A 14,376-nucleotide genomic window follows, 5' to 3' on the forward strand; every position below is an offset into this window, starting at 1 on the left:
TATATACACATAATACAATTTACCATTTTTGCCATTTTAAGGTGCACAATTTAGCGGCATCAAGTACTATATTCAAAATGTTGCTTGCACCCATTTTTAATCCACTCAGTTTTAGTTGTGGCCATTAGCCAAACAGGAAAGAGGAGACAGTAAAATGAGCCTTAGAGAAAGAATAATTCATTATCAAATTTGTTCTTGCTCACATCTAGTGCTAGTGAAGGGAATCTGACCACAGAATAGTAAGTAAGCTTTTACCTTCTTTATATGAAGACTGTGATTAATCACAGGAAAACTGAAGTGTTGATACCAGAGGACTAAGTGTAAATACACCATTACTGCAAAAAACCCAACTTCATTCAGTAATTCATCTCTACTGATAAAGTTTCATCTTCATAATGAAAATCATTATGAAAGCCAGATGTTTACCTTTTATGTTAACTCAGTTAATGTGAACTCCTATAGTTTTCAATATTAAAACTTTTAAGAATGGTGAGAATAAATCCCTGGGTGCTTATCATTCTCCACATATAAGCTCTTTGACTCTTTCACTCTGGTTCTCCCTCCCACCATGATTTTGAGACATTTGTCAGTATTTAGAAATGCTACTCTCTTCCCACTTTCCAGAGAATGTTCTTTGTTGTAACACCTGATTCAGGATGAATTTTGAAGAAGTGTTGCACTGTAACAGAAGTAAAAAAGCATGTATATACTGCCATATTCATTCAATAACCAGCAATCAAAGAAAAAAGGTCACATTAGACAGTAAGGTCACTGAATTTTTCCTGTGTAAATTTTGTTACAGCTTGCTAAATTTGGCAGACATTTGTTGGAAGACAAGCATCCAGTATAATTGTCCAGTTTAGTTTTACTAATATCACTTTTTTCAGAAACTTTAGTAGGTTTAGCAAACAAACTTCCATGTACTTTACAAGGTTTAATTCATATTCACCCTTTCTAATTAAATTTTGATGGTTTACCAGTACTACTTTTTATACAGAAAGCCCCTCGTTTCATGTTATCTGTGAAACAAAAGTGTCAGTTGCTTTCCATGAATAATTATAGAATTTCTCGGTTAAAAGGGTGCTTATTTAGTCTACCACCTTAACTGATGATGAAAAGAGACCAAACTTGTTGAAGATTACAGAACCTATTAGTGGGCAGATTTAGAATTTATCTCTCTGAAAATTCAAGACATTTAATCTTTTCAAATTTGAGGGACCTGTAGAGAATAAAGATAGATTACAGAGGTAACAATATAACCAACTATTTGCTCTTCATCTTCAGAGTTAAAGGAAACTTCTCTTGGACATACTTTCCCATATAAGTGTCTGTATCTCATTTGAAATTTGTTAGGAATCCTTTGGTCATCTGGCTCTACGGTCATAGTTATAGGAAGTGGATTCATGATCTGGCTTCAATTTTTAATGCATCGTCGGAAACACTAGCAATCCACATACTCAAATTTTATTTTATTAATTTATCCCACTTCAATTCCATTCACCATCTCCTTTGTACACCCATTATTTAAAATGAAATACATAACAATGTGAATCTTAAGTGAGAGGTCAAATCCATGCTACAAATGGAAGAATAAAAAACTCACAGCCATCAAACTGAGATTTTAATTGTGTACCAAGGTTGATTATACATTTCGGACACTTTGCTTTTCAAGTTTCCCAGGTTTTAACATGGCTGAGAACCAAAGGGAAAAATACATACGTGCATATATAACTTTTTTAATTTGTAAGTTGAAAGGGCTAAAAGAAGGGAACTAGGAAACTGATATGAAATAGCCACAAGCGATTAATAACATTTTATGCAAAACACCAAAAAAAAAAGTGGTAACAAATACTGAAATGAAACTAAAATGCCTTAGCCTGGGTTCTATTTCCACTTTTGTGACAAGGTTAAGGTGGGCGGGGCACCTTCTCACTAAAATTGGTGCTTTTCATTGAAAAGCAGAGACTGTATCGAAGAAGCCACAAAACCACAGGGGAGCCGCAGTTGGAAAAGCCAGGTTATCTACACTAAGATGCCCTGCTGCAGACTCCTAAGCTTGTGAAGATCGCGTGTACACACAGACTTCGAAATGGGGCCCTAAAGCTCGGGAGAAGCAGACTGAGGAAGCAATCGGGAAGACGAGGCTGGACAGGATACTTCTTCAAGACCCACCACGGAGTGTCAAAGTAGCCGCCGTTCCGCCACCCACGTAGTTGTCTAAGCTCCAGCCAGGTTCCTTGGAGCCTTCAGGGAATCTGCCGGCAGATCTCCTGAGGGATGAGAGTGGCGGCCCCTCGGGCGAAGCCCTTTCTTCTACCGCTCAGGAGAGCGGCCCCGAAGCCCAAAGAGCCGGCCAGAGGCCCCGCCAACAGAGAGGCGCCCAAGCTCGGCAGGGGATTGCTTCTGCCTGGCGCTCCGCTGGGGCCGTATTCGTGCCCCGCGCGCACCCGCTCCTCGCACTCCCAGCCAATCCCGCGCTACACGCGCGTCCCGGAGCGCTCGCCGGCCCTCCTCCGGCTGTGGCGGCTCTTTCCCGCTTCCAGTACTCCGCTACCCAGCTCTCACTCCGCCCCTCACTCTCCAGGAGTTCCACGCCTCGCGGTGTAGCTCCGCCCTTTCCTCAAGCCCGCCCCCACAGCCTCCCGAGCTTGTGCTCCCCTTTCTGCTCAGTCTCTAGCCTTCCAGGCGCTCTGGCTCTCGCGCTCTGCAGAACGGCCCGGCTCTCGCCGGCATTTGACGGACACCTCCGCGCGTTCCGCTCCAGAGGCCACAGCGTGTGCCCCCTGCAGCTCGCCGCTCCAGACCCAGCTCCGGTCGCGCGTCCTGACTCCGCCCCCTCCCGCGGACTCGCGCGCTCCTGGCGCGGCCTCCCCCGGGCGCAAGTCGACGGCACGCGGCCGCCTCCCCCTCCTTCCCCGCTCACCTCGCGCTCTCGCTCTCGCGCTGTCCGAGGCGAGCGCGCTCCCGGCCGGCGCGCTCCGAGCTCCGGCTTCTCCCGGCTCCTGTCAGTGCGGTGACTGCGCTGGGAAACATGGCGACCGAGGGAATGATCCTTACTAACCACGACCATCAGATCCGTGTTGGAGTCCTCACAGGTAACCGGGGAGGAGGTCCGGGACCGCCACCGCCGCTGTCCCCGACTTGCCTCAGGCTTCTTGCCTGTGGTGACCCTTCTCTGAGGCCTCGGGAGGAGGGAAGCCTGAGAAGGGGGACGGGAAAGGGGGGCGTTTTACAACCGCGGAGATCTGCTGTAGGTTGGGGTGTTCCCGTGGGCCCCCCTCGGGAGCAGGAGCGGGTCCCGTGGGATGCCAGGCCCCAGCGCCTTCGCAGCCGAAGTCCCTGGACCCTGGGGACCAAGGGGCCGGTGCGGCGGGCGCTGCGGGGCTCCTTGATGCCGGTCAGGCGGCGGGATCCCGGGGCTCCGCAGTCAAGCACGCCGCTGGGCTGGCCCGCGCGCTTCCTCCGCTAATGCACGTCCAAGAAAGGGGGGGAATCCCGTTTCCACCCCCTCGCTACCCTCCCCCACTCAAGTGGCCCCGCGCTGCTCCTGCTGTGCTTGCCAGGGGCACGCGCCGGACACCACTTGGGTGTTCATCAGGCGGAACTCAGCTCAGCCTCGGGCTGCCCCTCACGAGCCGGGCTTCCCCTCAACCACCCATGGGACACCCCTAGTCTCCCTCGAGAGGTGGGGGGCCGGCTTGCACCCGGACCTCGGAAAGTGTCTGCATTTCGCCTTCCGAAGCTAAGGGCCCTCTCCCCGCCTCAGCGTTTCACTGAGGGACTGACTGGCTGAGCCTGCTGCTGGGGATCCAGCCCATTTCACTTGGGAGAGAAGGATTCCCCCACTTGGGCTCTTCTGTCCTCTTCCCCTCTAGATCCCCGCCACCCCTTGGTCCCGAGGCTGGTGAGGAGCGCACTTTTCCCGGTCGCGTTTCCCTCCCTCGCGGAAACGGTGTGTGCCCTGCATGTCTGATTCCGTTGCGTTGTATTTGGGTAATGTCCCTCAGTTCGGCGATAGGCAGTTGCTGCAGGGCATGACTTCCGAGATGAATAGCAAGCCAGTTTGTAGGGGTTTCTGCTGTGGTTCTGTAGTTGACAAGGCTTATGTGTAATTGAGTGGCAAGGAGGAGGTTAAAGAACTATATTTAGAATCTGAGGGTTTAGTTCAGAGTGAAGGAAATCCAAGATTTACTGTTGTGATTTCGGAAAAAGAAGTGATGTAAACGGGAATCCTAGTGTCCCCCCCCTCCCCACCCCGCCCCAATTCTTTTTAATTTTTTCTTCCTTGTCAGATTCTGACAGGTTGAGACGGTGCTCGAGAAGGGACTAAATTGAATGAGACTTGCTTTTATTATTAGGTAGAAAAAAATCTCTGCCAGTAGATACTGAGTACAAAGCTTAATTTGGCTACTGAGTTTTATGAAAAGGAGATATCCATGACACTCCACCCACTCTTTTAAGTAAATGGGTTGCTTTTTCCTAGTTTTTCTTTCCAGATGTGAATGGTGATTTATTGAATTTTTCTAATCGAAAGCTTCTTGTATAGAGAAACTAGTCTAAACCAATTGCTGGAAAGGGAATCCCCCCACATCAGAAGATGAGCTATGCTCGCTCGCTGTCTCTGCCGAAACTGTTGCCTTGGGCAAAGATTCACTTATATCTCAGAATCGTTAGAGTTAACATTGCTGATTTTCAAAGAATCTGATCGCAGGGTGTAGAAGTGTATACACTGTATCAACTCTCAACTTTTTGATTTCTAGTCATGTTTTGAAAGCGAGTAGAGTAGTGAAAAATGAAACTTAATAAAAACCAAAGTATATCAGCTGACCATGGAAATGAAAAGTCATAAGTGTTTTAAAGTTAAACCATAGAGATTTAATTTTTTTTCATTTATTTAAGCTTCCCCTGATAGTTTTATTTAGTGAATCATCTTGCTTGGTTGGTGACATAGTTGTAGAGAATGCTTTGAAAGGTGCAGCCCTTATCTGTAACCCTACAGTCCAGTAGGGATAAGATTGATATATAAACAACTAAAGAAACAGTGTATGCAATTATTTTGACAAAATTGTCTAAATAAATTATCTGTGCATTTGAGTACTAAATGTAAAAGAAATTCCATGTTCAGATGGATTAGGATCAAATGTGATTACTGAAGGCAGAATTTAATACATTTACCAGAGGTTAAGTAAAATTTGATATTTTTAAGGGTTGTTGAAAGTGGAAGAACCTTATAAGTGAAAATGTTGGTGAGGATGAGGCTCTTAAGCAGAATAACAATGTAATGCAAAGGCCTTGAAAAGCCCAGGTGGTATTGGTAGGTGACATCGACAATGTGAAGGAGAGAAGAGAACTTTGCCAGTGGAGTTGAAGATATTCTGGAGAAGCTATCTTATGACAATGAGGTACAGTAGTTGAGGGGGAAAGTCTAGGGTCAGGAATAAGGATGTAGCTGAAGGAATGAAGAGAAAGTTGCAGATTTGGGAGAAGTGGTAACAGAGGACAATAGGATTTGATTATGGTATATTTGAAGTCAGAAATAACTTTTTTTTTTTTACTAAGAACCTTTTTTTACCTGAAAAGTTATTGATGTAAGTATTTTCTACTATGATTAAGCCTGGAAACAGGGAGAAGAATCAGACGAAAGAGCACCAGCCCTCAGTGTGCAAGTAGTGAATTTTATTACAAACAGCTTAATATTTATGCTCTTGACATTCCATTTAATTTTGTGCAACAAAAATCCCCCTATAAAAATGAAGGTGTGTTGTGCAATTTCGTGTCTTGTAGAACTTCGAGTGTTGCAATTTTACTGTGTGAAATTATTTTTTACTGAACTTAAGTACTATGATTTTATACTTAAGAATATTGAGTTTAGAGGCCACACTTAAAACTATGATTTTATGAGTTGTAATTTGAGCCTCTTTTTAAAGGTGAAGGGCTTGTTTTATAAAATATCCTCTGCATGCTTCATAATAGGGATTTAAAATATTATCTAAATCTATTTTGCAGAGGTAGTGGAAAGTACCTCTACCTGTGCATACATTTTACAATGTGGTAGTATTTTTGTGAAACTTTATTGTTATTTCTAAATCTTTAATTGGTTTCTTTGTGACATTTTTTGTTTTATATTGCAAGATAATATTTATACTTTGAAACTTTCCATCTTCTGGACTTTTAAAAAGATCTTTAGCTCAGTTATGTATTTGGCAACTATATTATGTAGTCTACTGAAACTCCTTATCAAATAACTATTAGAATTTTGAAAGAATAATGGTAGAAAAGAAAGTATTTACTAAGTCATTTATTCTTTTACCTAAAATCTTGAATTATTTAGGGCTTGGAAGTTTGATTATGATAATGTAACATGAATATTTTAGTTATAGTCATTAATGAGAAAAATTGGGAACATTTTTGTATATAAAATAGGTAACCATGGGAACATTTTATGTTGAATATTATTATTCATCTCTAGGAACAATATTTTTGTTAGTAACTATTTTATGTTGATTTGCTATACATAAATGAAGTGTTATAGGTCTTTTGTGATCTAATATCTGGTTTTTAATATATGTTTCTAATGTTCTTTATTTCTATTGCTGTTTATAACAGAGACAAAAGACAATGTGATAATGAATAATAAAGGGCAAACAAACAAGTATCTACTGTTTTGAAACTAGAAGCAAGGAGTAGGGCAGATATAGGATTTTTTTTTTTTGATAACTTTAGTAGTAATTAAACTTCTAGAAGTTCTTAACAATTACACAGCCGGGTAACTATATTTCAAATGGTCACTTTTCACCTAATTTTTTCTATTTCTAATGAAACTGTTTATCAAGGGAGTACATTAGTTCTACTGCTATGTATGTTTCTCTGAGACATCAGGAAAATAATGAATACATGTATGTGTAATAGAGAATGAGACAGATTATGTTCCATTGGTATTTAATGTTATATTAGCTAGCCACTGCTAATGTTCAATAACAAAGCAGTTAGCTAAAGATGATAATTCATTACCTAAATTTTCACTGACAGTGGCATGGATGAGAAATGATGCAAATATTCAGGAAAGGGCATTTTAAAAATAATACTTTTACTTTAGTAATACTCTTTTTTATTGCACATTTGCAATAAAAAAAGCTGTATATTTGTAATCAGTAAGAGATATTAGAACAAGGTGTAAGACTAGATAATAGAGATAAAAGACTAATTGTATACTAGAACAACTAAAATAGTAGTTACATGTAGGGAGTATTTCAGTCATTCAAAATATTAAAAAACCAAACTCTAAGCAAAGGAGATGATAATCTTGTAACTCTTGAATTGTTTAAACATTTATTTTATTACCTTTATAACCTTTATTTCATTCCTCAGGCTTATCCTTGTACATTATAACTGTCAATATTACATCCTGAAAAGCCCATTTGTTGATGAAGATATATAAATATATCTTTGTTTGGAGAATAGATGTTGTCATTAAGTAGCCAAATCACTATTGCAAACAAAACTTAAATCCTACCAAATGGAATTGTGTATTCTGGCAGACATACCAATTCTGATCTGTGTGCCTTTTGTTAAAAGGAAGCATATCTCTCAAACTAGGTTGTTCTTTCATGAATTTTTGGTTGCAGGCAATGTATTGGAGAATTAAAATTTTAGTTGAAGTATAAAATCACTAAATTAATTTCTAATAAATATACTTAATACTATCATCACTGACCAAAGACTTTATAAACTATTAGTACATAGGTTGTTACATATTAAGAGCTTTAACTTTATTAAAAACTCACATGACAATTTCACTTTAACTGAGCTATATGGTGGAGAATCAGCAATATGTTATTGAGAAGGAAATGATGTATGAGTCTATTTTTACTCTTTCAAGTGATAGATTTCAGGTTAAATTGAGTAGGGTACTTTTTTGAAACAATGAGTAAAACAGATAATATCAATACTTTGCTCCTAGAAGTAGTATTAAAGATTAATAAAGCATATTTGGAATTTCAGATGTTAAAAAAATACTAAAAAAGAAAGTAATGAAACTATAGGGATTTCTTCCTTCACATCTGGGCAGACAGGATAAATTGGGAAGGAGAAAAGATTATTTAACCTGCTTAAAAGTAATTGGGAGTGTAGTTACAATAATACAAATAGCATGCAATTTTACTTAATTTGTGAGTGACCTTCAATGATATATTGACACATATAAGTTCTGTCCAGGTTGTTTAGTGAGTTCCTAAGTGGATTGTATTTAATTAATTTTAACTAAGTAAGTAGAACTTCTTGAAACTTTTGTAATTAAAAGAAATAAGCTCAACAACTTTTACAGTAGTTTTGCCAGTAACTATACATTTTGTAAGGATGGAATTAAATTTACTATGATTTAAAATTTTACTAATTTGAACATAGAGAAGCAAAGAAATGAGATTTGGTGAAAAGAGCATCACACAATTTGTGCCCTGCTTCTCAAGTTGGGGTACATCACATTGTCTTAAAGGATATGCTACTGATTCTAAACCTTAGAATCTAAGCAGTGGGAACAAACATAATAATTCTTTTAAAATTTTATTAAACTTACTGGAGTGACTTGGTTAATAAAATCAAATGTATCTATTTTATTTAAGATTATGTAATTTAAACCACTTTAATATTAGATAAGAATGAGTAAATTAGGCACAGAGTGTAGAATTCACATGAGCTTCTAAGATAAAATCTGAAACTTCAAAGAAATTTCAAGTGAGTCCATTACATAACTCCAGACTTCATCATTTTTCTGTTATTAGTACTTTGGCCAAAAAAGAAAAATTTAAAGGAGCACTGGGTCATAGAACACTAGAAGACTCATTTTCTAATGCTAGCATGGCCAGTAAAATCTTTATAACCTTGAATAGTGTTACTTAACTCTCCCTCTTGCAACTTTTCTCTCCACTAACATGAAGAAGTCATTCTCTGAGATCACTTTAAGCTTTGTGGCAATATATATCTCTATCCTTTAGCATCTTTACCATCTGGAAAGAGAAATATAGGGAGGGTATCGGGCTTAGTTATTTTTTTTGTTTGTTTTTACAATGGAAATGATTATAGGAGAGAGGTAAATTATATATAAAATGCAAGAGAATAAGAACTGGAAGAAAAGATAAAACTTTCAGATATCAGGTACTGTCAGTATAAACTAAAGGAAAAGTATTTAGATTTTTTTTTTAATTTAGAAATTTTTGTGCCATTAGCCCTTTTTCTGTTAAGAGTAGTTTCAGTTTTCCCCTTAATTTCAAATTTAGCTCCAGCCTCACTTCCTCAACAAAATTTTTCCTAGGATTTATTCTCTACAGTGATGTCTATCTTTGTTTTCCTACAGTGTTTATACATTGTTGTCCGTACACTGTAATCATGTACATGTGGGAGGCTGAAAGGTGTGTGTGTGTTGGGGGGGGGGCAGTTATGTTTTTAAAAAGGGCTTTGGAGTCAAACAGAGTTGGATTTCAGACTCTGGTTTGCCCTCAATGAGGAGAAGTCATTTAACCTCTTTGAATTTCAGTTTCCTTCTCTAAAATGAAGATGGCAATACTTCCCAGAATTTTAAGAATTAGCTGAGATAATATATGTGAAAATGCCTACCCTGTATGTCTAAATTAGAGTGTATATAGTACTCAATAATCTTTATTTCCTTTCCCCTTTATATGTTGCTTTGGTGCTTTTGGCAGCAGCTTCATGTATAAAAATCTTATTCAAGGTATATTTTAGAGTTCTTCAAACAGGTGATGTATTCTTCACTTCTATTGTGCCCTTCCTATTTTTTTTTTGAAGATTTTAGTTATTTACTTTTAGAGAGAGGGGGAGGTAGGGAGAAAGAGAGGGAGAGAAACATCAATGTGTGGTTGCCTCTGGTACACCCTCAACTGGAAACCTGGCCTGCAACCTAGGCATGTGCCCTGACCAAGAATCGAACCAGTGACTTTTGCATTTGCAGGCTGGCACTCAATCCACTGAGCCACACCAAGTAGGGCTGTTTTACAATATATTTATAACTACTAACAGGGTGATATTAATGATGTGTATTTGAGACATTTTATACTATCAAATTTCATATATTGCCTCTTAGTTGATGGTCATAGTGTGTATGGGGATTATTTTAGGGTAATATTATGGTAATTTTTAAAAATGTCATCTTAAGAAATGAAAATTTTAAATTGTAGGTAAAAAAATTTTTGAAAATGCTCTTATTTTGAAGGTTAACTACCATGGTCAAAATAGCAAAATAGCATAAAATAAGAGTCAAAAGTTGTACCTCTTCTATCATTTTCAAGACACTAACCACAGTTTACATTTCCTTAGATTTGTGTGTGGGTAACTATGCTTACCTTATAGGGTTAATGTGAAGAACAAAGGAAATAATGTATTTTATATTTGTCACCTGCCACTAGCCTGGTTCTGTGCTCTAGTGAAGGATACAATAGTGAATAAAACAGACAAAAGATGTTGTCTTCTTGGAGCTTGTATTTTAGCACTAACATGAACACAGTATTTAATCAAGTTGGATATTGACAAATTCATGCTTAATTTATGTTGCATTTCTAGGAGTAAAGTGCTTCTATATTTTATTTTTGATGTAGGTAAGTGTAATTACCAAAACTGTTTTCAAGCCACTTTTGATGTAATTTTTTTTTTTATTGTTGTTCAAGTACAGTTGTCTCCCTTTTCATCCTACCACTTTCCCCTGCCCTACCCACTCCCCTCCTTCAATCCTTACCCCATTTGGTTTTGTCCAGGGGTCCTTTATACATGTTCTTTGATGACCCTTCCCCTTCTTTCCCCCATTATCTTCCATCTCCCCTCTGGTTACTGTCAGTTTGTTCTTTATTTCAATGTCTCTTGTTCTATTTTGTTCGTGTGTTTGTTTTGTGGATTAGGTTCCACTTATAACTGAGATCATATGGTATTTGTCTTTCATCATCTGGCTTATTTCACTTAGCATTAACTGTCTTCAGTTTCATCCATGCTGTCACAAAGGGCAGGAGCTCCTTCTTTCTCTCTGCCGCATAGAATTCCATTGTGTAAATGTACCATAGTTTTTTGATCCACTCATATACTGATGGGCCCTTAGGTTGCTTCCAGCACTTGGCTATTGTAAATTGTGCTGCTGTGAACATTGAGGTGCATAGATTCCTTTGAATTGGTGTTTCAGTGTTCTTTGGGTGTAATCCCAGCAGTGGAATTGCCAGGTCAAAAGGTAGGCTGTTCCTTTTTTAGTTTTTTGAGGAAATTCTATACTGTTTTCCATAGTGGCTGCATGAGTCTGCATTCCCACCAACAATGTACTAGGGTTCCCTTTTCTCCACAACCTCTCCAGCACTGGTTTGTTGATTTGTTTATGATGGCCATTCTGATTGGTGTGAAAGGTATTTCATTGTGGTTTTAATTTGCATCTCTCTGATGGCTAGTGATGCTGAGCATCTTTTCATATTTCCCTGCGCCCTCTGTATGTTGACATAAATTTTTAAACCATTGCACATTGCCTGCTTTTAAAGATAGAAAGTATTGAATGAACATAATACAATTATTTTTTGTTCAAAGTTTTAGTTATAGGTAATATGTATTAGGCCTATATATATAGTATAAATGTGTTCTATTTGTTTTTATAACTTTGCATATGTTATTCATTCCTTCTTCTTATACTGCCTGAGAAGTAGAGAAGTTACCGTTAAGTAACTTGCTCAAGATTATATCAGCGGCAGTGCCAGATTTCAAGAATAGGTCTGACTGTACTCTTAGCAATTATAGTTTATATTCTGTTCTGAATCTGTTATTGTGGAGCATGGTAATGTGGTCTATACTGTATTTGCTTCTATTCTGTATTTGCTTTTCAATTGTGACTTTACATACTTGCCCTCCCTGTCTAGTTTATAATCTGCTATAGTGTTGAGAAGCGCATAACAACCTTTCTAAGAATTATGTATCACATTCAGTTAGACTTTAAATGAGGTCTCAAAATTAAGTATTTTTACTTTTGGGTTGAGGGCATTAAAGATAAATGGGTTATTACTTATAACTATACTTATTTCTTTATACGTTGAGATTTCAGGATCATGGTTAATTGGATCTGCCCGATGCTGAAAATGTTAATAAAAATGCAGAAACTTGCAAAAGGACGAGAGCAAGTACATTATGAGTTCTAAGTAGCAATGAAATGTTTCCTTTAATTCTCTATGTACTGTTAAGTTCTTTTTTAAAAAGAACATTTAAAAAAAGTAAACTTGAAATTAACTATTTTTAAAGTCTGGTTCAGGTTAAGAACTTTTGGATATCTTGGAAACAAGAAATTCAGTAGAGTAAATATTATTGTCAAACATTAAAAAGATGAATCACTTAAAAAGGGATCATTTTTTCCATTGCTCTTATGAGTCAATACTGAAATTTTTTATTTTAATGCACATTTTTAAAATAGTATTTTGATAAAATTAATATCCATGTAATAGGAGTTACATTTGAATTTAGTTCAGTCATATTTTTAGTTTTGAAAACTTTTTAGAGTGTATTTGTGCTTTGTAAAATGTAACAGTACAGAAAGGTAAAGTGTGAAATTAAGCCCTATCTCCTTACTTTTTGAGTCTCTCCAGTGTTAACCACTTTGAAGAATTTTGTTTTTGTTTTTTCTTGTATATACAAGTATGTCTTTAAATATGCACATATTGAATCTGACATTATATCAGAATTTGCAAATTGGCCATAAATGACCAGTAAACATGTTTTATTAGACCCACAATATGTTTTCATAAAAAAGTATGTTTCTAGCACTTAAAATACATATTTCATATAAACCAATATTTTGAGCTTTTTAAGATTCAGCCACACTGTAACCTCTTTCTCACATGACAGTAGTTTGTTAGAGTGGCTGCCCCCTTGAGATAAAGGCCTGTTATTGTCCATCTTCCCACAATTCCCACTCAACCTAAGTATGTTGATCTGCCTCACCCCATAGGCATCTGAGTTTGTAATCTTGGCTCAAAGGTAACATAGGTAGTATTCTGCACCACCCTTTCTCTCCAGCATATCTTGGACATCATTTTGTATCAGGGAAAATACTAATAGTTAACCTTATTGAGAGCTTACCAAATATAGAATACTTTTCTAGAGCCTATTAATTCATTTAATCCTCATAATAGTATGGCTGTTTTACAGTTGAAATTGTAGTAGAGGTTAAGTAATTTGCTCAAATCACTGAGATAAGAGGCCAAACTTGTTGAACCCATGTAGCCTGTTCCTAGAGTGTAAGCTCTTAACTACTACATTACACTCCTTGGAATTTAACAGTTAGCTCATATAGATACACATCTTTCTTTTTAATGGCTGTATTATAATTGCATTATAGTTTATTATTTAATCAACCCTCAATTGATGGTTATTGAGGTTTCTAATTTTTTTTACTGTGACAAATGTAGACAACACTATTGTGCATTTATCACTGCATACTTATGAGTTTTTTAAAATGTAAGATTGCGTATGATAAGTCGATTTTTGGGTTAATGGTAAATGAATTTTAGAATTTTGATAGGAATTACAAACTTGCTTTTGACAAAGCACGTGCTAATTGTAATTAATATTCTCATCTTCATTTGGTATTATCTTTTTAATCTTTACAAATTCTTTTGAGATTATCTCTTCCTTTAGTTAGTTTCATATGTGAATCAGGACCTTTTCATTGCAAATGACTGATACCCATCTCAAAATTAGTTTAAGTGAAAAGGGGAATTTATTAACTTATGTAGTCACAGAGTATAGAGGAGGAACGGACTTTAGGGACTCAAGCAGTGTGATCAGGTTATTAATGTGATCACAGACACATTTTCCATTTCAGTGCTTTGATTTTCTGAGTATATTGCAGGCTGACTTCCTTATGTAGCCAGAATTGAGGAAGAGAGGCAGGTCAGGAGATAGAGTAATAAACAGTTTCGTGCTTTCCCCTTCCCGACTAGTGAGTCCACAGAAAAGATTTTCTTTCTCATGGCATTTGTATGTTACATTCCAGGATGCTCCTTCATCCGGCTTGGCTCACATGTCCATCTTTGGGCCAGTCATTGTGACTAGGAGTATGACGACTTTAATTGGCCAGTTCTTTATCACATTGTCTGTCTTGGGAGTGGGACACCAAATAGGCAGCTTCACCAGAATAACATAGGGGAAAGGGAGGCCTTCAAAAGAAGGGGAGTTTCTGCCACTAGAAGGGGTAAAAGGTGTTGAGCAGATAGCTCTTTCTAGAAGTTCCCTGAAGTTGTGAGGCCTTGGTATAGTTTATTACATCTATCCCATTTCTTCTTCCTCTTGCCTCTTCTGTGAAAATGATCCTCTGATAGATCTAAATTAGAACTGGAGCAAGATCAGGTGTGA

General features: G+C 37.9%; 1 protein-coding gene across 4 annotated transcripts in view; it reads left to right on the forward strand.

The window, feature by feature from the left end:
- Positions 1 to 2,702: 2,702 nt before the first annotated feature.
- GPHN (gephyrin) overlaps positions 2,703 to 14,376 on the forward strand; it is a 440,641-nt gene continuing 428,967 nt past the window's right edge. For all 4 annotated transcript variants that reach the window (XM_045822936.1, XM_045822937.1, XM_045822938.1 and 1 more), the window contains exon 1: positions 2,703 to 3,095. In XM_045822936.1, the coding sequence (XP_045678892.1) occupies positions 3,032 to 3,095 (64 nt within the window). In that variant the 5' untranslated portion in view covers positions 2,703 to 3,031. The remainder of the gene's footprint in view (positions 3,096 to 14,376) is intronic.

Source organism: Phyllostomus hastatus, unplaced genomic scaffold, assembly GCF_019186645.2.
Source record: "Phyllostomus hastatus isolate PE091 unplaced genomic scaffold, TTU_PhHast_1.1 phas_scaffold_501, whole genome shotgun sequence".
In the NCBI taxonomy this organism is placed as follows: Eukaryota; Metazoa; Chordata; class Mammalia; order Chiroptera; family Phyllostomidae; genus Phyllostomus; species Phyllostomus hastatus.